The 21,641-nt window shown below is 55.9% G+C and overlaps 1 protein-coding gene and 2 long non-coding RNA genes across 4 annotated transcripts; 2 read left to right on the top strand and 1 right to left on the bottom strand.

The window, feature by feature from the left end:
• Window positions 1-469: 469 nt before the first annotated feature.
• LOC114014631 (uncharacterized) lies at window positions 470-16,292 on the top strand. Its single transcript, XR_003558203.2, has 3 exons — window positions 470-3,320; window positions 13,186-13,763; window positions 14,650-16,292. It is a non-coding gene; the product is annotated as an uncharacterized LOC114014631 (long non-coding RNA).
• On the bottom strand, window positions 5,194-10,903 carry LOC129734258 (uncharacterized). Of its 2 annotated transcripts, none has more exons than XR_008729935.1 (5): window positions 9,951-10,903; window positions 7,905-7,967; window positions 6,565-6,638; window positions 5,813-5,918; window positions 5,194-5,455 (listed from the first exon to the last, which is right to left on the bottom strand). It is a non-coding gene; the product is annotated as an uncharacterized LOC129734258 (long non-coding RNA). The 2 variants fall into 2 exon arrangements; XR_008729934.1 differs by having other exon boundaries at window positions 5,194-5,337; window positions 9,951-10,891.
• A 772-nt stretch (window positions 16,293-17,064) lies between the features above and the next one.
• Window positions 17,065-21,590, top strand: APH1A (aph-1 homolog A, gamma-secretase subunit). The gene is made up of 7 exons (XM_055696979.1): window positions 17,065-17,224; window positions 19,063-19,233; window positions 19,476-19,549; window positions 19,770-19,892; window positions 20,029-20,156; window positions 20,534-20,657; window positions 20,943-21,590. The coding sequence occupies exons 1-7, from the start codon at window positions 17,112-17,114 to the stop codon at window positions 21,005-21,007; spliced, it is 798 nt and encodes a 265-aa protein (XP_055552954.1). The 5' UTR covers window positions 17,065-17,111; the 3' UTR covers window positions 21,008-21,590.
• The last annotated feature ends 51 nt before the right edge of the window (window positions 21,591-21,641 follow it).

Genomic DNA, 21,641 nt, shown 5'->3' with positions numbered 1-21,641 from the left:
CGTGGTGGGCAGGAGCGGGGGGTCACGGTCGCGCGTGGGGGTTTGCACGGCCAGGCTGCCGGTGGGGGCGGCTGGCCGGGCCCTGCGGGGGGTGGGGGGCGCTGCTGCCCCTGTGAGCGGGGCTTCGCACCCCCGCACGTGTGGGGGGGCGGGTTGCGTGTGGGAGGTTGCGTGTCCGGTCACACAGAGGGGAGACTGGATTGGGGGGGTGTTGGACCGCCTCCTGTGCCCCCTTGTCTGGCCTCGGCGGGTGCAGATGGGGGGTTTGCACATCCCCTTGCGCTGGGGTGGGCTGCTCGCGGGGGTTTGCGCCCTCTGCTTGCCCCCACGGGGGGCGCAGACCCCCAGTTGTGCGGTGGTGGTCGGGTGCTGGCATGGCCCGGTGCACTGGGGGGAGCTGCTCGCTCGGGGGCGGGGGGGGGTGTTGCATGACTGCTTGGGGAGGGGGGGGTGAGGCTCCAGGCACCGTTTGGCGAGCGGCGGGTGGCACGCGTGGTTGCAGAAGGGGGCTGCAGGCGGCGGGTTGCGTGGAGGACTGCGAGCAGGATTGCACGGTGGGCTGAGCACCCGGTTGCATGGTGGGAGTCTGCACCCAGGTTTTGTAGGTCTCGTTGCACCGGTACCGCCGCCAAGTTTTTGCATGCAGCATCTTGCACGTGGAGGGATGCGCTGTGGGTGCGGGGTTTGCATCTGGGGCAATGTGTGGGTCATGGTGCTGGGGGGGGTCGCACACCTCGGGGTTGTACCCTCTCCTGCAGGCTCCGAAGGCGATTTCCAGCGTTGCTTTTCCTGGCAGACCTGTTCTGCTGCATCCCGGTTGCTGTGGGAGCACTCACCCCACGGCAGGCTGGGGGCTTCCTGGACACCCCAATTAAAATTTGGACCCCATCAGCTTGTCACCCTGCCAATGGCTGTGCACGCCTTGCAGTTAAACTTGAAAAAAAAAAAACACCTACAAATAAAGGATGTAAGAACTCCTCAAATAGGGAAATGGGCAGGGGGTGACGTGATGCCAAAGCAAAACCACAGGTGAATACCACTGGGCCCTGTCAGGTCTGGCCAGATCTCAATCTGGGTTTCCCGCCGCCCCCCACCACTGAGAAGAAGCCATGGTCGTTACTGTTAATTTGCATTATTTTTTCTTAATATGCATGAAGGGAGCTTTGCAGACATACAGGATATATTGGTCAAGGTATATGCATGAGCAAACAGCCATGTGATAGCATGATCCTTTAATTCTGAGGCACCTCTGGGTGGATATGTATGGTTTCTATACATCTGGAAGCACGGGAAACTTTTTTGCTATTTAAAATAAAAGTATTTCTATATTTAAAGCTTCGGTCCTGGAGGATGCTGATCTCCAGCTACACTGCGGAATCTGCCCATAAGCCACTAACTCTACTTAACACAAAGCACGAGCCAGGCTGGAAGTGTTAGTCCCTCCCCAACAAGCAATTCCAAATATTTATATGTTGATTCTTTTTAACTTTGGGACTCAAATAGCCGGAGACGTTTTGGCAACTCGGTGGCAGAACAAAAAAACCAACATGGGAATTTGCCGGTCTGTTCCGCTTTGTGTAAACTGAGCAGAGAAAATATTTCCTGTTTCAGGATCAAATAGTGAGAGTTCAGCCAGCCAGTTTCTCTGGTTATTTGAGAAGGGGTTAAAAATGGGATCAAAAAGACTCAATCTTGCCAATTTGGTGCCATATTTGGGCAGGAAGGTATTTTATTTTAGGGGGGGTCTCAAATACAAAGTCACCAGCTGGTGTAGGAAAAAAATTAAGGGGTGAAGGGGAGAATTGGTTGCAATGCTGCCTGCGGTGCTGAGGGCAGAGCATCCCTCTGAAACTGAAATTTATTTGTGACAGCTGATATTGAAGTGCTTCAAAAATAGATGTTTGGAAAAAAAATAAGTTTGTTGGGGGAGTTGAGGCTGGATTCAATACCGGCAATATTCTGTCATTGCAGAATTGTACTTGCTGCTTGCCTACGTTCTGGGGTTTCAGTTGACTCTCAGATCTTCCAGTATTGGTGTTAGGCACATCAAAATCAATTTAATTTTGAGTTTGGTGTCTGCTTTGGGGCAGCAGCAGCAAAAAAGTATTTCAGGGGAAAAGCTGAGCCTACAAAGTGTCTCTCTTAACTTTACTGATGAGCCAGAAAAAAGGAGTGTGTTCGGCCATATGCGGGGTTTGCATCTCGTCCTGTGCCTTTTTGCTGCCGGAGTCGTGGTCCGAGAGGCGTGCCATGAAGTAAATGGAAGAAAAATGGGAGAGTTAAGGAATAAAAGGAGAATTACCATTTCTTTTGGTTTGTTTCAGATCCTGTTGCTCCATGTGGTGCTGATGGAAATAGTCCATGTTAGTGCTGCCGCTCCTGTTAGGGCTTCGAGATCCGAGCAAGGTTGGTATTAATGGATGTACCAGGACGCTGAGCAAAGTAATAACTTAAAAATAATAAATGCAGGAGACCAGTCCCAGCCCTCTTCAATAACTACATAAATCGGCAGAAATTCATCTTAACAGGTATCTAAAATAGAGGGTTGCAAACCCCAGAACCAGTTACCTCCTCGCTGGCCCCAGGGAGGGCGGCTTTGAGCCGCAATTCTGCCGTTTTGCGTGTTTATGCACATCACTGGCGGTTTTGGGGGTGAAACCAGGCTCCTCTTAAACCTCCCATGGTTGCTCCTGTATAAGTGCTATGCAAAAATTAGGGTCACCAACACCTGGCGTGAGAAAATGAGCCCTAAAACCACCCCAACCCCCTTTTTGTTGGGTGGGGTTTTGTTTGGTTTCTTGCATTCTTGCAGTCACGGAGGCTGGATGCCCCATGTGAGGCTGGAGCACATTAAATGCATCCAAAACCTGGGGTTACCCTGCACTGCGGGATGGCAGAGGGTGCGCAGCGTTCCTCCAGCACCGCTTCAGGATGTGCCCGGGCTCTCGCAAAGCCATCGTGGGCTGCAGCTCCCCAGGGACGCTGTGCAAAGACGGGGTGCAGCAGGATTTGCTCCTCAAAGAGTTTGATAAATTGCTGCTAGAAAACAGCCAGGACCTTGGGAGACCTTCTGCTTGCTTCTTGCCTGACCGGAGCTAGGAAAGGTTTTCAGAACCGGAGGGAAAATCCTCTTTGTGTTAAAGCAGCTTATCCCATGGAGGTTTGCTGGGTGAACCTTGCGCGAGCGGTGAAAAAAGGGGCAAATCTGGGAAAGCAACTTGGGAAAGCATCCGGACGTGGAGCAGGAGAATGGATTCGCCTCTGGCTTCGGGTGCAGACTGAGGGAAAGCTCCCGGCTTTGCTGTCAGAAAGGATTCCGGGTGAGATCTTTTGCTATTAGAAGCACAGATGTGCCTTTCCAAAGAAAAAGAATTAAAACATCTTAAAACTCCTAATATTTTCATGAGCAGGACTGTGTCCTGTAGTGGAAAACTTGGGATTTTCCCTGGTCAGAGCTCCCTGGGTTAGAGCATTTATAAACTAAGGAGATTTTTGTGAATAATACCTGCTTTGGGAAAGCAGTAGGGTCGTTTGCAGCTGTACATCGTTAGCTGTAATTAAGTCAAGGACATACCCTGAATGCTCCTCTGAGTTGAATATAGTTTTTGGCCCTTTCTTCTGATCTTGAAGTGAGCTGGGTTTTTGCAGTAAACCGTGTTTGTGGTGTGCGTTTTCACGTAATTAATTCCCCTGTGATTGGGTTGACCTGGCGCTTTTGGAAAGGGCGTCTGGTTTTCTGCCCCTTGGTGTCAGGAGCGCCACCGTGGAGTAGCGATGCCACTAAATATTTACTAATAACTTAATGATGAGTAAACCTAGTGTATTAGAAGCTTCATGGCATATGTATTGTTTCCCCTTGATTTTTCTTCGTTGCAGGGTTGAAAATCTCAAAGCTGCGTGTTCAGAAATTATTTTCCGAAGCTCTCCTAAGCAAAGTTCAGCATTTTTTAGCAACTCTTATAGCAATGAGGAGCCAGGAGGTGGCACTGGCTGGCAGCGCATTCGCCTCTCGCTCACTTCAGCAGCTCCTGGCCATGTTTTGGACCCTCTTGGCTCCCCTAGGAAATAAAATATTTTTGCTTTTCCAGGTTGGGAGCCTGGGCAGCCCTGCAGACCGGGGTGAGGGGTGGTGGGACTGGCTGCTCTGTGGGTGTGGAGGAGGTGGGTGGGTTGGGGTTGTACCTGCTCCGGCAGGTTGGGGAATTTCTGCCGGGGGTTTTGAAGGTGCTCGAGGGAGCTTGGGGCTCTGCAGACCTGGGGGCCGTGCAGATGTGACCGCCGTGAGCTCTGCCTCTTGGGTTGACTCAACCTCCATTGACTTGCAGGAGCCCCAAGACCACGTTGGGTGCACCTGAACCAGGTTTGCTGCTCATCCTTCCCCATAACTCTCCCCAAGAAAAGCACAGTAAACACACAGAGTGTGGAATGGCACGTTCAGGGTTTTGGTTTTTTTTTCCCCAGCTGGACTAAGAGGAGCCTTAAAAACTCAGACTTCTTCCCCAAAAAAGACATAATCTGGCACAGTTTGTTCTCCTTGCAGAGCTGATAGGGGCTGTGTTGGCTGGAGGAGCTTTTGTTTTGGTCTGACTTCTTACTGTGCCACAGATATTGCTGGTGTTTCTAGAAAATAAATAGTATAAAGAGGAATTCTCGGAAAACCTAGGTGGAAAACATCTGCCTGCTTTTTCTAGTTAGCCAGTAGCTGGTAGCTTATGGGTTTAAATGCTTGAAAAGATCCTTTTGATGAGATCAATGCTGATACAAGGTTCTTGTATTTGTTATTCCTGTTCTGCTGGTGTTTGCTGATTATCAAGCAGGTGAAACTGCACCACCAGTCACTACAAACCCCATGACGGACAGTTGCCGGCATGGAGGGTTTGTCCCAAAACGGCCCCGTTTCAGGTGGTGACCTGGGAAGGTGGGACATGGCAAAATCTCCGTCTGGGAATGCTGAGGTTTTCCTGAAGAAATGGGGTGGGAATTGGGGCAGGAGGAGCAGGTTTAGCACACCGCATGGTGTGGATGGTGCCGGTGTTCCTTGTGTTTTCCTAGAGGGTGTTGGTGGCGTCACACTAGAGACCAAACACAGATTGTTAGTAGTTTTGTTGGCAGGAGTTCATATTTACAACTGAATAATAGGAAATCGGAAAGGACCTAGTCATTACAAAGCTTTTGAGTGTTTGTACAACTCTTATGGCTCGGGTTGGCATCACCCATTTATTGAAAACTTTGTACATAAAGTCACAGCTGGACTAAAGGTGGAGGTGACGGCTTCGTGGAGAGGATGTAATTTCCCACGCGGTGACGATGTTCTTTCCTTCATCGAGACCGTCGTGTCTGAAACGAGGGGAAAAGATGAGGAAGTGGTTGCTATGTCCTTCTATTGTGTTTCAGGCCACACTTCCAGCGGGACAGGGATTTTGCATGCACCTGGGATGTCGGTGAGCTTCAGCCCCTGGAAAAAAGGGGATTTGGGTGGTTGAGCAGTGGTGGTGCCTGGGGCTGTGACCCCGTTTGGGCCAGGGGTGCCGACAGCGTGGTCGTGCCACTGAAGCTCCCGGTGAAGGCTGTATGCAAAGAGGTCACTTTGGAAAAATACCCTAAAATGCCTCTTCAGGTCATTAGTAGCAACTAAAGCTTCTTTGGTTGTCCCTAGCGTGGCAGCTGGGTGCCTGAAAGGCTTAAATAGTTTTTGAATTATGTTGGAAAGTTGCTGCAAAGCGCTGCTTGCTGCTCCTTTAGGAAGAATTGAATTTTGCCAGCTTAAAGACGTGCTTTAAGTGAGCGCTTAAATCCTACGGGGCTTTAGTACCTTCTGAGGAGGAGCACGGGGGTCATAGCAGGAAACCCAGGAGGCTGAGGAGGAGGCTGAGGGGGAGGTGACACTGGAGGGGCGATCCCACCGACTCCTGAGGCTCCTGGCAAGTCAAGGAAAATAAATCAGTGGGAAAAAAACCACTTGTTTTAATGTGCTAAAAGCCAGTGGCAGAGCTCGTGCCCCAATGAGCCTCTGACTTCTGAACTGTTCCTGGTGATTGCTGCCAGGGGGAGAGATCGCGTGGCTGCCCAGGAGCATCCTTATCTGTCACTGGGCAAAGCGATCACTGAAATCCAGGGGGTGGCATCTGCTTTTGGAAATCCCTTCCCCAAAGCCCTGATGGCGCTTGGATGGATGTATAGGAAAAGGAATAACCTATGGTGTCACAGCATAGGCTTCACTACAAATCATTTAGGTTGGAAAAGACCTTTGAGATCATCAAGTCCAACTTGGATCCAGGGGGATCCCTCGCTGAGACAGGTCTGATATTATTTAATTAGGAAAATTAGGGATTTTCCCTTCTCTTACCTTCTCTGCAAACTGGCAGAATAAATCCGCGGCAAACCAACCCCAGCTATTGCATGGGTGTCCTTTGGCCAAAGCCACGTGAGTTGTTCAGTAATTTAAAATCAGCATTTTTAATCCATTTATTCCTTCCTGTGACAGTGGGTTTGGCAAGGAAGGCCTCTTTTTTTTTTTTTTTTTTTTTTTTTTTTCCAAAAATACGAAGAGAAAGCCCAACTCACCTCATATATGTACATGGTGGGTATTAACGTGGTGTTATCAGAATAATATTCTACAGTTGCGTATAAGTAATCACCTGGAATGAAAGCATTGTCCTGATGAGGCTGTGCTAATAGGCAGCACAGCCAGTCAGGCATCTTACCCACTCAAACCGTTACAACAATGACACCAAGCATCAATTCCACAGGTTGGAAATTTAATTTTAGGGGCTGCCTGGGTTGAGTTTACTTGGGAGCTGCGATGGCAGCGTGCTGGGGGTGCGGGAGCCTGTTACTGCCGCGGGAATCGAAGCGATTCTCTGCCCAGGAGCAGCTGCTGGCGGTGTCCCTGCTCTTGGTCCATCTCAGTCACCTTTTTAACTTGGCAAGATGTGATTTCAGATGGTAAGAAGAGCTACCGGGGGCAGAGCCGCTCCAGAAAAATGTTCTTTACTTTTCATCTTGGTTGATGTTTTACGCCACCTGTGCCCGAGAGTGGCTTAATTTATAGCAGTCAGCGTTGGGGCATGTGTTTCCTACAGGTTATTCACGTCTGGGTCAGAGGTTCCTAGTGTAGTTCAGACACCAATGTTTTCATGGGAGAGGGTCTCCAGAGGCTCCTTTTAAAGCCAGTGGAGATACTGGGCACCAATTTCTCTCTGTTGACACAAAATGGGTAGGGGGGAACCTGTGCTGTGAGCACATCGTCCAGCGTTGGACCAGATGTGTCCCACCCTTGTGTCGTGACAATATCATTGCGTGTCTTTTCCCCTCGGAATAGACCACATAATTTAAATTAATCTGAATACCTTGGGGAAATAAACTGCGGCTCTGCATGTCCTGCCCCGAGCACCCACAGGGACTGACCCGCCACTCAAATTCTCACGCAGCCGCAATTTGGCAAACCTCTTCCTTCATCAGAATAGCATCTCCCCAGACCTCAGGTCCGTTTCCCTACAGGTATTTCTGCAAGGCTCCGACGCTGCAATATCACTATAAATAGATTTCTGAATCGTATGATGCTGCAAGGACCCGGGGCTGTGGCAGCCCCTGAATTTCCTTCTGCCGTGCACGGCAGCATTGAGCTTTTGGCTTAAATTAAAGATTGAGGGCGCCGAGGTGGGTGCTGGTGGCAGCACAGGGGGTGGGGTGGGTGCAGTGTTATTTGTAATTGCTGAGGACTAGATTCAGCGGCTTCTCAGAGCCTTTGCGGTGGTTTGTGTGGGCAAAGCTTCACCCTGCCTGCCGGAGGCGGGATGGAGACCTCCCGGCATCCCTTCCAACCCGGGTTATCCCAAGTTGCTCATGCAGCTTGCATGAAGTGATTAAAAAAACAAACAAATAAACAAAAAGCAATTTCTCACTGAAACGAGATGCGTAGTCATATAAAAACTCTGATATCTCCTCCTCTTCTACCTCAGCGTTCCCTAAAAACAAACAAAAAGTGAACGGTTCATCATGCGGCACCGCAGGCAGAGACCCGCGTCGAGCTGGCTGGATACGGTTTCACATGAATAGTTTCAATGATTTATTGGCGCTTTGTGCAAACCCTGTTCCCTGGTGGGAGTAATGGATTCGCAATCTGGTCCGTAATTAAATCAGAGACTTCACAACAAAAGATATCGTGTTGCAGACCGGACCAGAGCTCGTCCCAAGAGGGGGTTTTATTTCCTCTATTTTGGGCGCAGATGTGCCGGGAGAGGGAGATGCAGCAGCCCTTCCAGCGTGTTCCTGCACCCCCTACCCCAGATTTATTTTGGGATGGATCTCAAAGCTCTGCTTCTTGTGTTTTGAGCCGCTCCTCGGCCACCGACCCGCCTGGTTTATTCCTGGTGTGCCTTTTGCTGCGAAATTGCTGAAGGCTCAGAAGGGAGCCTCACGTTTCCGTAGGGTTGAGTCGCTATAAATAGATTTCTGAATCGTATGATGTTGTCAAAACTGTATCACGTTGCTCATTTCCCTTTTCCAAATACAAGGTTCCATGCGGTTTCTTTTTCTCAGGGTCTTGTAAAGCAGACTAATTGAAAATATTAATATTGTAATACTCACATACTCGTATAATAATAGAAGGTGCTCATACAATAAGATAGTAAGATACTCATACCATAATACAAGATCTAATATTAATATTGTGATACTTAAATATAGCAGATCCGCTCATCTAACAAGATAATTGTAATATTATGAGTTACAGTGTTAAGAATGTTGATGATGCTGTCAGTGGTACCCGGGTCCAGCCATAGCTCTGGGTGCCCCTCTCCAAAATTTCCCCCCATTTCCTAACGTAGCCCCGGGTTTCTCAGCGCCGGCAGCGGGCTGAGCAAGAAGCCCAGATCCAAAACCTCTCAATTATTAGGAAATTATCTGAAAAGAGTGACCCAGCCCAAGACTTTCTGCCAGGGGAGCCAAAGGGGAAGGAGTCAAGTCTGCGGATCGTGGTACCGCGCAGCCTTCTCCATCGCTCAGCCCTGCCACGGGAAACACCTCGACCCACCCTGTCCCCATCCCGAGCTTTCAGGGACACCGGGACCGCAGTCGGGAGCTGCGTGCTATAGCGTATGCTCGTCCACCCCGCGTGCCTTCCCACGCTCGCCCTCCATCCTTTCTGGCTCCGGCTCCTGGAGCGCATCCCCCCGCGCACGCAGCGTTCTGGGAAAGTTATTCCAAGTTGGCCGTTGTATTTACACTGGAGCCACACTAAGAATAATAAGAGTTGTATTTCCCAAAGAGCTTCCATCTGGAAATCCCCCCCCTCCGTGGCCGCTTTTAACCCCTGGCATGACATTTCGCATCGAGCGGGGAGGAGGAGGAAGGTTATTTGCGGCAGGCATGGCAGTGCTGCCCACAACTTCACTTTCCCAGAAATGTTACTTCATTGCATGTGTGTGTTCCCCCTTGTCCTACTCAGGTTCCTGCCACTCATCCCGCCTGGGGGCTGCCGGTGCCATGCCTCCCCTCCCTCGATTGCCCCCGCTTTGGTCCTCCCCATGGCCCCCAAGTGCCCACCTAATGCTTCAGGAAATCCTGTTTGGTGCGGGGCTTTTCTTTTCCCTTGCCTGTATCTGTCTCTCTTAATAGCTCCCAGCTGTATATCGCAAATTATTTTGAGTGCAATATGGAAAACATTAATTATCACGCTCTATTCTCCAAGCAGGGGCTGTAATTCTGCAAGCACACGCTGCGATCTCCAAGCACACAGACTATTCTGCAAGCACACACTTTGACTCATTACATCATGTGGTCCCCCATTATTTTTTTGGCTGCAGACCCCCCATCTCCAAGCAAACATCCCAAGACCCCACCCCAAGCGACCCGCAGCATCTCAGAAGTGCAGAAATAATTCCAAACCCGGCGCTTAGCAGCATGGTAAAATTCAATTGCAAGCCAGAAAACCAGCGAAACGTATTTACCCAGTAAGAAATGAAGAACCAAGAGTGCCACAATTAAAAAGTTCGTCATCCTACGCGTCGATGCCGTCCGCTGGTGCGGCTCAGCACTGCTGCTCGGGAATTTCTTGAGGCGTCCCAGCGGAGGCAGGAAATGACTCTTGTGAGGGCTGGACCGAGCAGCCTCCGCGCGCTGAGAAAAGACGTTTTTCGGCCGTTTGCCGAGTGGTGCGATGGCGCGCTGGGCTCCCGTTATCCCTACGGGCCAGGAGATGCGCGGTGGCCGTGGCACCGCTCCGGCGAGGGAAGGTTTTTCCCCCTTTGGCAAAGACTTTTCCCGATGGCTGAGTTGCAAATCTTGGGAAGTTACTCCCCAGGGAGGGTTAGTGCCACAGGATGAGCTTGCAGATAAGGGGAGGATGGTTTTGATTATGTTATTTATAGCAAATCCTTCTTGTCGAGAAGGCGGCGATTAAGAGGCGAAGGCAGGAACGACGACTGGGAGCCAGATTCAGTTCCAAACTTCCCTGAAAATCTTGGGGAACATTTTCTTGGCTTCATTTCCCCTTCCCATGCCTCAGTTTCTCCATCAGACAAAATGCAAACGGTCACAGGCTTATTTTATTCCATAGTGACTAGAAATCCCTGGCTTGGGGCGCTTCAGGAGCCGCGTTCCGTGTTTACTGCTGGCTCCTGCAGGGCGAGGTGCCTTGGGACGGGTTGGCATCAGTTGCTGGTTTTCCTCTCTTCTCTAAAAATAAAATAGGAAAACATTTTTGGGGAAGAAAACAAAATCTAGTTCTTCTGCACCGTGGGGAAAAGCTGATACGGGTGCAGAAGGCCTCCGAGAAGGTGACGTGGTGCTGGTGGGAACTGGTGTTAACTGGGGTGTGAAGCAGCAGGGGACTGAGAGGAGCAGGACGTAAATTGGGTGTGAGCAAACCAGTGTGAAATCAGTTCCCACCGGGTGCTGCTCCCCACTGCGGGTCTGCTGCGGGGGGCGCCGAGGTCGCTGTGACTTTCTTGCTTACGCAGCAATAAAAATGAGTTTTCCTGGGGGAAACCCCATGCATTCCGCCACGACGGCTCCCTCCTTCCTCTCAAGCATGATGGGTGATGATGTGTTTGGGTTCTGGGGCAGGCAGCGGGTGTTAGCGAAGCGAGGAGGAGTAAGGTGCGTCTTGGGAAGGCCAAGAGGAGCTGTGCTTTGAGGTACGGTGAGAAGGAACCCCTAACTGGGGAGATCCCCCAGGAAGCGGGACGGGCTGCACGGCGTGCTCTCGCCTTGCCATTATCCACCATCCCTGAGGCATCCTCTCCCCCTCGTCAGAATCTGGTCCCAGCTCTGGATTCCACATTTTCCCCGGTTCAGTGGCTCAGGATGATGCTCCCAGCTGCATCACATCTCCCCCCCCCGCCCTCCCCTCAGAGGGTGCCTCCCGCTCCGGGATGCGGATGAGAAGAGGGAAGTGGGCTCCGCGGCACGGCGGGGGCGTTTAATGGCAACCAGCTGTGCGGGGGGGCGCGGGCTGCCACGAGCATGGCCAGCGCTGTCCTCGTCCCCGGCCATCGATTTCAGCCAGGGATCCTGGCGATTGTAAGCCAGGGAAGGATTCCTGTTGATCATAGCCAAGGATTCCTGTCAATCATAGCTAAGGATTCCTATCGATCATAGCCAAGGATTCCTACTGATCTTAAACCAAGGAGTCCTATCGATCTTAAGCCAAGGGAGGATTCCTATTGATTTTATGCCAAGGATTCCTATCAATCAAAAGCCAAGGAAGGATTCCTATTGATCTTAACCCAAGGATTCCTATCGTTCTTAAGCCAAGGACTCCTATCGATCATAAGCCAAGGAAGGATTCCTGCCGATCCTAAGCCAAGGATTCCTATCAATCAAAAGCCAAGGAAGGATTCCTATTGATCTTAAACCAAGGATTCCTATTGATTTTAAGGCAAGGATTCCTATCGATCTTAAACCAAGGAAGGATTCCTATCAATCTTAAGCCAAGGATTCCTATCAGTCCTAAACCAGGAATTCTTATCGATCATAAGCCAAGGAAGGATTCCTATTGATCTTAAGCCAAGGATTCCTATTGATTTTAAGCCAAGGATTCTTATCATTCTTAAGCCAAGGATTCCTATCAATCTTAAACCAAAGACTTCTGTCAGTCCTGAGCCAAGGATTCATATGAATTTTAAGCCAAGGATTGCCCAAGGCAGATTTTATTTTTCGACTAATACAGGACCCAGCTGAAGAACTTTCCAGGCGCATCCCAAACACATTTGCCGGGCTCCCGGGGATGTACGTGCTTTGCTGAAAGGGCTTTTCCCATCCGTAGGGAGACGCATGGCAAAGGGTTAAGCACAGAGGAAAGCTGGGCGGCTGAGCAGACAGGAAGCGAATATCTCCAAACCCTCCCCTTGACCCTCAAAAATAACATCAAAACTCAAAATCTCAACCCAAGCAGAAGTCTGACCTCGTTGGGATGAATCCCACCGGAGCTGGAGCTGCCGCCTCAGCTAGGAGGTGCTTGGGTGGTGTGGGGAGAGGGAGAGCCATGGGAGAGTTACAATATTGTGGGTTTAAAGTGATGGAAGGGGCAAGGATGGTTTGTGAGGGTGGTGGTGGCTTTTATTGGGTGAGTGGGTGGGGTGGGATGGACAAACTTCTTGGCATGGAAGCTTGGGGTTGGAACTGAATGGGATTTGCTGGTCTGGGGCTGAGAACGGCTCCTCAGGGTGGGACGTGATGATGTGAAACTTGGAAAAACTTGGGGAAAATTTAAAAAGTGTAGTACCTGCAGCATGGAACTGCCACTCAGGGAGCTGGATAAAGGGCACCGTAAGGTGGACACAGGGACAAACGAACCCTTGGCACCAAACTGGGCTGTGCTTTCACAGCGGCGAGCACGGGGGCATCCAGCTGGAGCATCCCCAGCAGCATCCTGCATCCTCGCGGCCTGAGGGATGGTCCTCAGCTGCTGGGGACCACTGGGGAAATCTGGGCCTTGATTTGGAATTGTGTTTCTGGCCGCAAAAAGAAAACACTCTATTTTTGTTCAGTTTTTTCCTTTTACGTTTGTTCTTGCTCACTTTTCATGTCTTGCAACACAAAGCAAAAACACCACCCGGAGAGCAGCCAAAAAAAGCAGCCAAACCAACATCTTTTCCATCTCAAATCCCATGCTCCTTTCCCAAAACCTAATTCCCGTTCTGCGCAATCTCTGTATTTTGTCTTTTTTTTTTTTTTTTCCAGTGATTAAAGTTCACGTGCCGAGATCAAACCGTAAAAGGTCCCGCAGCGAGGGAGCAGCGTGGGAGCGATGCTTTCCACACGGGAAAACTGAACTTGGGAGCCAAAAAATAGATGTTTTTTCCAGAAAGGGATGGTAGAGCCGGCTCATGCTCCTCATGATGCTGAGGATACTGCATCCCAGGGATGCTTGGAGCATCCCAGTGTGGTGAAGCCTGGCCGGCTGCGCTCGGGGGCTTGCACCACAACTTGCAGTTTGGTGCCGAGGATCAAGGATAAAATGAGCTCACTGGTGGCACCGGTGCTCGGATGCATCGCGTCATTTCCCAACTTTAATAGGCGGAAGCAAAACTTGAAGGGGAAATTTAACAAATGCAGCTGGTAAATAAGACTCTTCCCTTAACAATGACTCGTGCCCAAGCAGATGACATTAGCAGGATTCCTGTGGAAGTCGCCGGAGGGAACATTGTTCGGTGGTTTTGCTGCAGGAGATGGGAAAATGGATGAAGGAAACGCAAAAACTCTGTTCCCCCATGGCACCGGCTGCGGTGGTGATCCCAGCGCCGCGTGCCGGCTGGGAGGTAGGTGGGATGCACTGCCCTTCCTGCGGGAAGCCTTTGGGGAACGGAGGGGATTTTCTACCGCCCAGGCTGTTCTGGCTGCTCGATGGGGTTTCTGAGGCTGGATAAAGTTTTTCCTGCCCATCCCTGCCCTGTTGTGAACAGCGGCTGCTTGGGCTGGCCGTTGTTTTGAAATAAAGAAACCCCCTCATTTTAAAGCAGCAATTCTCAAAAAAATAAACAAAAGTACAATAAAATAAATAAAATATAATAAAAACGTGTTCCTGGTTTTGACGGCTGTGCAGCAGCTCGCTCTTCCCCTGGGCATCATCCCCATGCGTGGGGGAACCCCGGGGGTCTGTAGCCCCACACTGACCCACCGCCAGCGTTGGGCTGGGACAGGCACTGTGAGCGCTCGGTGCATCACCAGCTGTGGGAGGTGGTGCTGGGTGGCCCGTCGCAGAGTCACGCTGCTTTTCCAAGCATTGTCTTATTTTTTCCTTCCTTAATTAGAGCCAGATGGGCCACGTGAACCCCTGGGGTGCGTCCCAGGGCTCGAGATATGGGATGCTTCCCATCCCATCCCATCCCATCCTATCCCATCCCATCCCATCCCTTCCCCTCGGAATACCCCCGCGGCCACAGCGCTGGCAGGACGGGAGTATGAATTGCACCCACAGATACCCCAGGCTCCGTGCGTTATCGGGGGGTCACCAAGTGGCTGGAAAAACTGGGAGCATCCTTGGAGCATCCTTGGAACAAGGAGTGGAGCTGTTCATGGTGCATCCTGTGGTGGCTCTTCAGTGTGTTTCAGTGCCCCAGGAGCAAAATAAGGGGAGAAGGGGCAGTGTCACAGCTTTGCCCAATTCTTTTATTTTTAAAAGCCTTTTTTTTCCCTGTTTCACAGCAATTCCTGATGGCTGCTCCACAGGGCACCACGAGGCACAACCTGGTATAAATCCAAGACCTCCGCTGCTTGCCCAGGAATTGGGAATTTTATTATTTTTACGCCACCTCTCATGGCTATCGAGCATCTCCTCCCTCCCCCCAATGCTTACAGCCTTCCTCCTCCTCCTCCTCCTCCAAGCCAAGCTGAGAAACCCAGCAGGAGAAAAGCAACAGTTATTCCCACCCAGCCCCGCTGCCCTGGATGGGGAAGAATGGGATCGTGGAGCTGCTGGAGATGCTGTGGCCAGCCAAACTGGACATGCAGGGTCCAGCCAGTGGGTCTGTGTCACTGCAGCACTGGATGGTGACACCGCACCGGCTGCTCCCACCCCAGCACGCTCCAGCCGCTGGGCACCTTCCCAGGGGTTTTGCATTTTTTCCAGTGCTCATTAGCTGGGAAACCACTGAAATAAGCTTTCCGGGTGGTTCGCGTGTGATACGTTTACGAGCAGCCGTGAAATTTGCTTTCGAGATTGTAAACGAGTGAAGAAAAAAAAAAAGAAAGAAAAAAACCCACAAAACTCTGCTAAAAACCCTCCCCAAGAGAAAATATCTGAAGGGAATTTTCCCAGGGCTACTGCTCAAATCCTGTTGGAAAAGATTACGCTGAAAAAATCCTCCCGGCTTTTGCAAACTATTGTTTGCAAAATAAACCTGCACATTTTTTATTTTTTTTTTTAATTTGCAAAAAAAGAAAATAATATTATGAGTTTGCAAACTGTTCCTGGGGCAAATGTGCAAGTTACTGGTGGAGGGGTACCAGGGGGGTTATTTGGGGTTTGCCAGTGGTGGGACGAGCGCATCCTCCAGCCTGGGGGGTTATTTGGGGTTTGGGCATCCGGGAAAGGGGGTATTTGGGGAAGGAACAGGGAAGGGAATTTGGGGAGGGACACAAGCACCCTGGTTTCACTTGGAAAACTGGATTTTCGTGCCAGGTCCGTGTGGCAGCGGGGGTTTTCATCCTCCTGCCCACCTCACCGGGAAGCCCTGGGCTTCGTCGTCTCCCGGTTTTTCTGCTCTCCCAGGCAAACGTTGGGTCACTCGTGGTCTTTGGGCTGGATTTTCCCCCGCTCCCACCCGGGAGCCGCCGGGAATTACCCCCTGAGCACGGAAGCCACCTACAGAAGGACCCTATATAGCGATACTCAATATATATTCTATATTCTTCCGCCTTTCTGCAGCAGCTGGAGCTGGCGGTGGCTGCGGTTGGCCTCGCCGCTGTGTTTTGTCACCTCTGGGGGACTCACTGACATCACCCCCTTCCCCCCCCCCGAAGCGATGGGGTTTTGGGGAGCGGTTTAGCCCAGGAATCACCCCAAAAGCAGCGGTGGGGATGGGGTCTCTGTTATGGACCAAAAGCCACGTGTTTGTGTCCCAGCCGGGGTCGGGGACCCAGCCCAAGGCCGTGCTGGGGTGGTCTCTGCCCCCCCACATCCCCAAAATGTTTGACCCCCCGCAGTTCCCCCCCAGCCTGGTCCCAGGCAGCTCCGGACCTGCAGCGTCTGGCCCAGGGAGGGGGTCCAGCACCCAAAGCCGATGCCAGGGGTCTGCGGGGGGACGCTGGGGGGACGCTGGGACGAGCCAGCCCCTCGCCCCCAGGCAGCTGCCTGACCCCCAGCACCCACTGCCCCAGTGACCCCACCATGCCCCCCCCGTCCTGTCTGCCCCCCTGCCCCTCACCCCCAGCTCCCCCCAGCGCAGACCCCCTGCGTCCCACTCACCCTGCTCTGTCCTGCCGGCCCCCTCGGGCCCCCATCCCCGCTGTGTCCCCCCATCCCCCCACTCTGTCCCCCCACCTGCTCTGTGTCCCCCTGTCCTCGCTGTCCCCCCCATCCCAGCTCTGTCCCCCCATCCCTGCTCTGCCCCCCCATCCCCACTGCCCCCCCCATCCCCATTGTGTCCCCCCCATCTCCGCGGTCCCCCCCAATCCCAGCTCTGTCCCCCCATCCCTGCAGTCCCCCTCATCCCTGCTGTCCCCCCCACCCCCGCTGCCCCCCAGCCCCGCTGCCCCCCATCCCTGCTGCTCCCTCCATCCCATGCCCACTGCCCCCCATCCCCGCTCTGTCCCCCCCAGCCCCGCTGCCCTCCATCCCTGCTGCCCCCCATCCCATCCCAGCTCTGTCATCCCATCCCCGCTGCCCCCCCCCATCCCCGCTCTGTCCCCCCAGCCCCGCTGCCCCCCATCCCTGCTGCCCCCCCCCCATCCCCGCTCTGTCCGCGGGGTCCGGTGCGCTGGGGGAGGGGGGGGAGGGTTGCGGTGCCCCCGGTGCCCCTATGGCCTGCAGGGGGGGCTGGGGGTCCCCACCCCGGCAGCGCCCCCCGAGGCAGGTCCTCCCCGCCGCCAGGGGGCGCCGCGGCCGCTCCTGGACTACAGCTCCCGGCGTACCCCGCGCGGCCCCGCCCCGCCCCGCGCGCGCCGCCATGGGGGCCGCCGTCTGCTTCGGCTGCGCCGGGATCGCCTTCGGGCCGGCGCTCGCCCTCGTCCTGCTCACGGTGGCGGCGGAGCCGCTGCGGGTCATCGTGCTGGTGGCGGGGTGAGCCCGGGGGGGGGGGGCGCCCGGGGGTCCTGGGTGGGGCTGGGAGGCCCTGGAGGGGCGTGTGGGGCCTTTGGGGGGGGCTGAGGGACCTCTGGGGGGGGGGGGGGGGCTGAGGGGGGCTTGGAGAAGCGTGAGGGGCTTTTGGGTGGGCTGAAGGGGCCTTTGGGAGGTGGTGAGAGGCCCTGCAGGGTCGTGAGGGGCCTTTGAGGGGGGTGAGAGACCTTGGAGAGGCCTGAGGGGACCTTTGGGGGGGCATGAGGGGCCTTTTGTGGGGGTTGAGAGGCTCTGGAGGGGCATGAGGGGGGGTTGAGATCTTGGAGAGGTGTGAGGGGCTTTTGGGGGGACATGAGAGGCCTCTGGGGGTCGTGAAGGGCCTTTGGGGGGATTGAGAGGCCTTGGAGAAGAGTGAGGGGCCTTTGGGGGTCGTGAGAGGCCTCTGGGGGGGCTGAGCAACCTTTGGGGGGGCTGAGGGGTTGGTGGTGCCGGGAGGGCAGCTGTGGGGGCTGTTCTGGGGCCTCTCAGTGTCAGGGAGCACTGGGGGGGGGCAGTTGGGGGGGCAAAGAGCACTGAGGGATGATATTGGGGGATCAGAGCGCGCTGGGGAGGCAGTTGGGGGGGGTAGAGGGTGTTGAGGGGGGTCAAGGGGGAAGTAGGGGGGGTGCAGAGTGCATTGAGGGGGCAGTTTGGGGGCATTTGGGGGGGCTGAGGGGCTGTTCTGGGGCAGTTGGAGTGTTCTGGGGGACAGCGGGGGGGGCTGTGGGAGCGCTTCGGGGGCTTGTGGGGGGGTCTAGGGCAGGGCAGGCAGCAGCGGGGGGGTGACAGGGCAGACAGGATCAAGGTGGTCAAGGGGGCAGCTGGAGAAGTGTGGGGGCAGTTCTGGGCTAGTTGATGGGGCTGTGGGGGAGTTGGCAGCTGGGGGGGGGGCTGTGGGGGGAGGCTGGGGTACAAGCAGCACTGGGGGGGCTTAGGGGGCAGCTTTGGGCTGGCCGAGGCAGCGTGTGGAGGGGCTGAGGGGGAGATCTTGGGGCAGTCGGGGGGTCTGGGATGGGAGGCAGCACCCTGGGGGCAGTTCTGGGGGGGGTGGGGGGACAGTTGGGAAATGCCCTGTGTGGGTGGGATGAGCCTGTGAATTTGTAGAGGGTGGGGGGGGTTGTCCCCTTCCCAGGGTCCCCTTGCTTTGGGGTCTCCCACCACTTGGCTCCGGTTAAAACCGGTGACCCGGCTGAGGCGAAATACCGGGGGGCTGGGGGCTGCAGCCTCGTCACAGCACCCGGGACGGCGGGAGCCACCCCCAGCTCTGACCACGCAGCCTCTGCCGGGCCGGGGGCCACCGGGCCTCGCCGCGCAGCCCCTCGTGCAAATCACCGGCGGGAGCACGGTGGGCTTGGTGCTGGCCAGAGCCGCGGCTGGGGGCAGCCCCATGCCATCCCTTGGGGGGTCGGCTCAGCCCCCAGGGTGGCGATTCCTGCCCCGCGCCTCAGCGTGGGGGTTTGCTGTCAGAAGAGCTTGAGCAGTGGCTCAGGGGGGGTTGCGTCCCCCCACGCTTGGCTTCCCCATGGTGCATCCCTGTCTGACCCCCGAGGGGCGAAGCACTGAGTGTCCTTCCCCGCTTCCAGGGGCAGCAGCGTTCCTCCGGGCAGGTCGCTGCGGCTCCGAGAAGGGGAAGGAGGATTTGGGCTTCTGGATGCCTTTGGCTTTCGCTCCCACGCTTCCTTCGCCTGCCCTCCTCATGCGACAGTGACCAGGAGCCCGGGCGAACCAAGCGAGCGGCGTGGCGAATATTTGCCCGACTCTGAGCTCTGGGGTGTGAACCCGGGGTTTCTCTCTCCCCCCAGGGCGTTTTTCTGGCTGGTGTCGCTTCTCCTGGCGTCTCTGATCTGGTTCATTTCAGTTCATCTCAGCGACCGGGAGGACGCCAAGCTGCAGTATGGCCTCCTCATCTTCGGGGCTGCCGTCTCCGTCCTGCTGCAGGAGGCTTTTCGATTCGCCTACTTCAAGCTGCTGAAGTAAGAGCCCACCCGAGGGCGGCCCGCGCGGCCCCCGTGGGGCTGGGTGACCCTTCTGGTGGCTGTGGCTGCCGCTCGGCTCTTTGTCGGGGGAACCCCCCAAAGCATCTTCCTCCTTAGATCCCTGCCGAGCTTTCTCCTTGCCCCTGTCTCGTTTATAACCGTCCCTTCCCCTCCCGTGTGCCGCGGCCCCTCTTCCCAACCAGCCGCTCACGCTTTCCCTCCCCCCCGCCCCGCCGCAGGAAAGCGGACGAGGGCCTGGCGATGATCAGCGAGGACGGCCGGTCCCCCATCTCCCTGCGGCAGATGGCTTACGGTGAGCATGAGCTGGCACCGGCCTCCCTGCGTCTCCCGGGGCTGCCTGGCCGTGGGGTGCTGGGCTACCCGAGGCCGGTGGTGCTGCTGCTGAGCCCGCCGGGGTAGTGCAGCCTCCCCGGCTCTTTGTCCTGCTCTCCCACCTTTCCCCGAGTGTGGGGCTGGCGGTGGTGGCAGCGGCGCCGCGGTGGCTCCTGCCTGACTCCCTCCTCCCTCCGCAGTCTCCGGCCTGTCCTTCGGCATCATCAGCGGCATGTTTTCCGTCATTAACATCCTGGCCGACTCCGTCGGGCCGGGCATCGTCGGGATCCACGGGGATTCACCGTATTACTTCATCACGTCCGGTGAGGCTGGGGGCTGGCGCCCGGCGTGCTGCGGCAGCGCTGGTTCGGGCCGGAGCCTGCCTTTGCCAAGGCGAGGGGGAGGAGGAGGAAGGTGGTGACGAGGTCTGAGGGGGGCTGTGTCGCTCTCTTCCCCCAGCGTTCCTCACCATGGCCCTCGTCTTGCTCCACACCTTCTGGGGCGTGATCTTCTTCGACGCCTGCGAGAAACGCCACTACTGGTGCCTGGGGCTGGTGGTCGCCAGCCACCTCCTCACCTCGGGGCTGGTGAGTTGGGGGAGCCGGAGCCCCCCCGGGCAGCACCGACAGCTCTCCCCGGAGCGGAGCGGCTGTGGCCATCGTGGGATGCCCACCTGGGGGGCGTGGGGACCCCCTGAACCCCACCTCTGGGCTGTGGGGCGAGTCGGGGCGCGCTGGGGCCCGAGGGAGCCTGTCGGGGGGGTCCCGGGGGGGCGGAGGGTTGGGAAGGCCGGGACTCGGAGCAGGATTAGCGCTGAGCTCCTGGGGGAAAACCGATGGGCAGGTTAAGCCAGGCTCACTGGAGCGGGCTCCGCTGGGAGTGCCTAGCTCCCCTCCCCCACCGCGGTGGTCTGGGGGGGCTGTGGGGGCGGCGGTGACATTCCCAACATGTCTCTGTCCCCCAGACGTTCCTGAACCCCTGGTACGAGGCCAGCCTGGCCCCCATCTTCGTCATCACCCTCTGCACCGGCCTCTGGGCCTTCGTCACTGCCGGGGGCTCCCTCCGCAACATCCTCAAGTGCCTTTCCTGTAAGGGGGGGCCATGCGCGCCACGGGGGGGTCCCCGCGGTGACGTGGGGGCTGTGCGGGGTGGTCCCTGGCCCCTCATAGCTGTTGGGTGGGTTGGACACGGGGGTCCCAGAGCCACCAGGGTAGGGGAGGATGGGTCGTACCTGCCCCCGTCTCCATTGTGTTGACTGGGGGCTGCGTCTCCTGCGTAACGGGGGTCCCTGCGAGGCCGCAAATGCCGCCCTGGCCCCCCCCAACCAGCCCCGTCCCCCCACGCTCACCCTCTGCCTCCTTTCCGCCCCCCAGGTAAGCAGGAGGACGACAGCAGAGTGATGATGTACTCGGCGCTGCAGGTGCCTTTGGAGGACTGAGCAGCAGCCGCGGCCCTGCCCGCGCTGCCCGTACCCAAGTGCCCTCTTCTCGGCAGCTGGAAGGTCACACCGCTGCCTTCGTCTCCGCCGCCCGGCTGAGCCCCGGCCCCTCACGGTGGTGCAGAGGTGGCCCCGCGCCCCGGCCCTTGCCGGGGGATTGCCGGGGTCGCGCCCCGCGCCGGAGTGGATTGCCGGGGTCCCACCGGTGCTCGTGGATGCCCCGTTAGCTTCGCTAGACTGTTTCCTCACAGGGTATGGCTGGGGGGGGGGGGGGGGGGGGAGGGGCAGGGGGGGCTGTGGTGCGGCTGGGCTTGTGGGGCTCAGGGCAGGACCCCCCTTCCTCGCCCCTCCCCTCCCCGAGGGGCCCCCGCTTTGGCCCCAGCCTGGTGTAACCCGCTGCTGTTCCCTGGAGCGGGGTGATGCTCTCGGGGGAGAGGGGGGGCTCTGCCTCGCTCGCCCCCTCTCTGCTCCCGGCCGGGGGGCGCGGCTGGGGGGCGGGGAGCACGTGTTACCCTGCTGTGTGACTGGGGGGGTAAATTATTTTTTGGATTCAGAGTAAAACCCTTTTAATAGAGTAACGGGTGCCAGCGGGCACGGAGGCGCCTTCTGTGATGGGGATGGTGGGGGTTCTTGT

The sequence above is a fragment of the Falco cherrug genome, chromosome 19 (genome assembly GCF_023634085.1).
Source record: "Falco cherrug isolate bFalChe1 chromosome 19, bFalChe1.pri, whole genome shotgun sequence".
Lineage (NCBI taxonomy): Eukaryota > Metazoa > Chordata > Aves > Falconiformes > Falconidae > Falco > Falco cherrug.
Note: the sequence above shows the minus strand (reverse complement) of the source record. Positions and strands in the feature narration are given on the sequence as shown.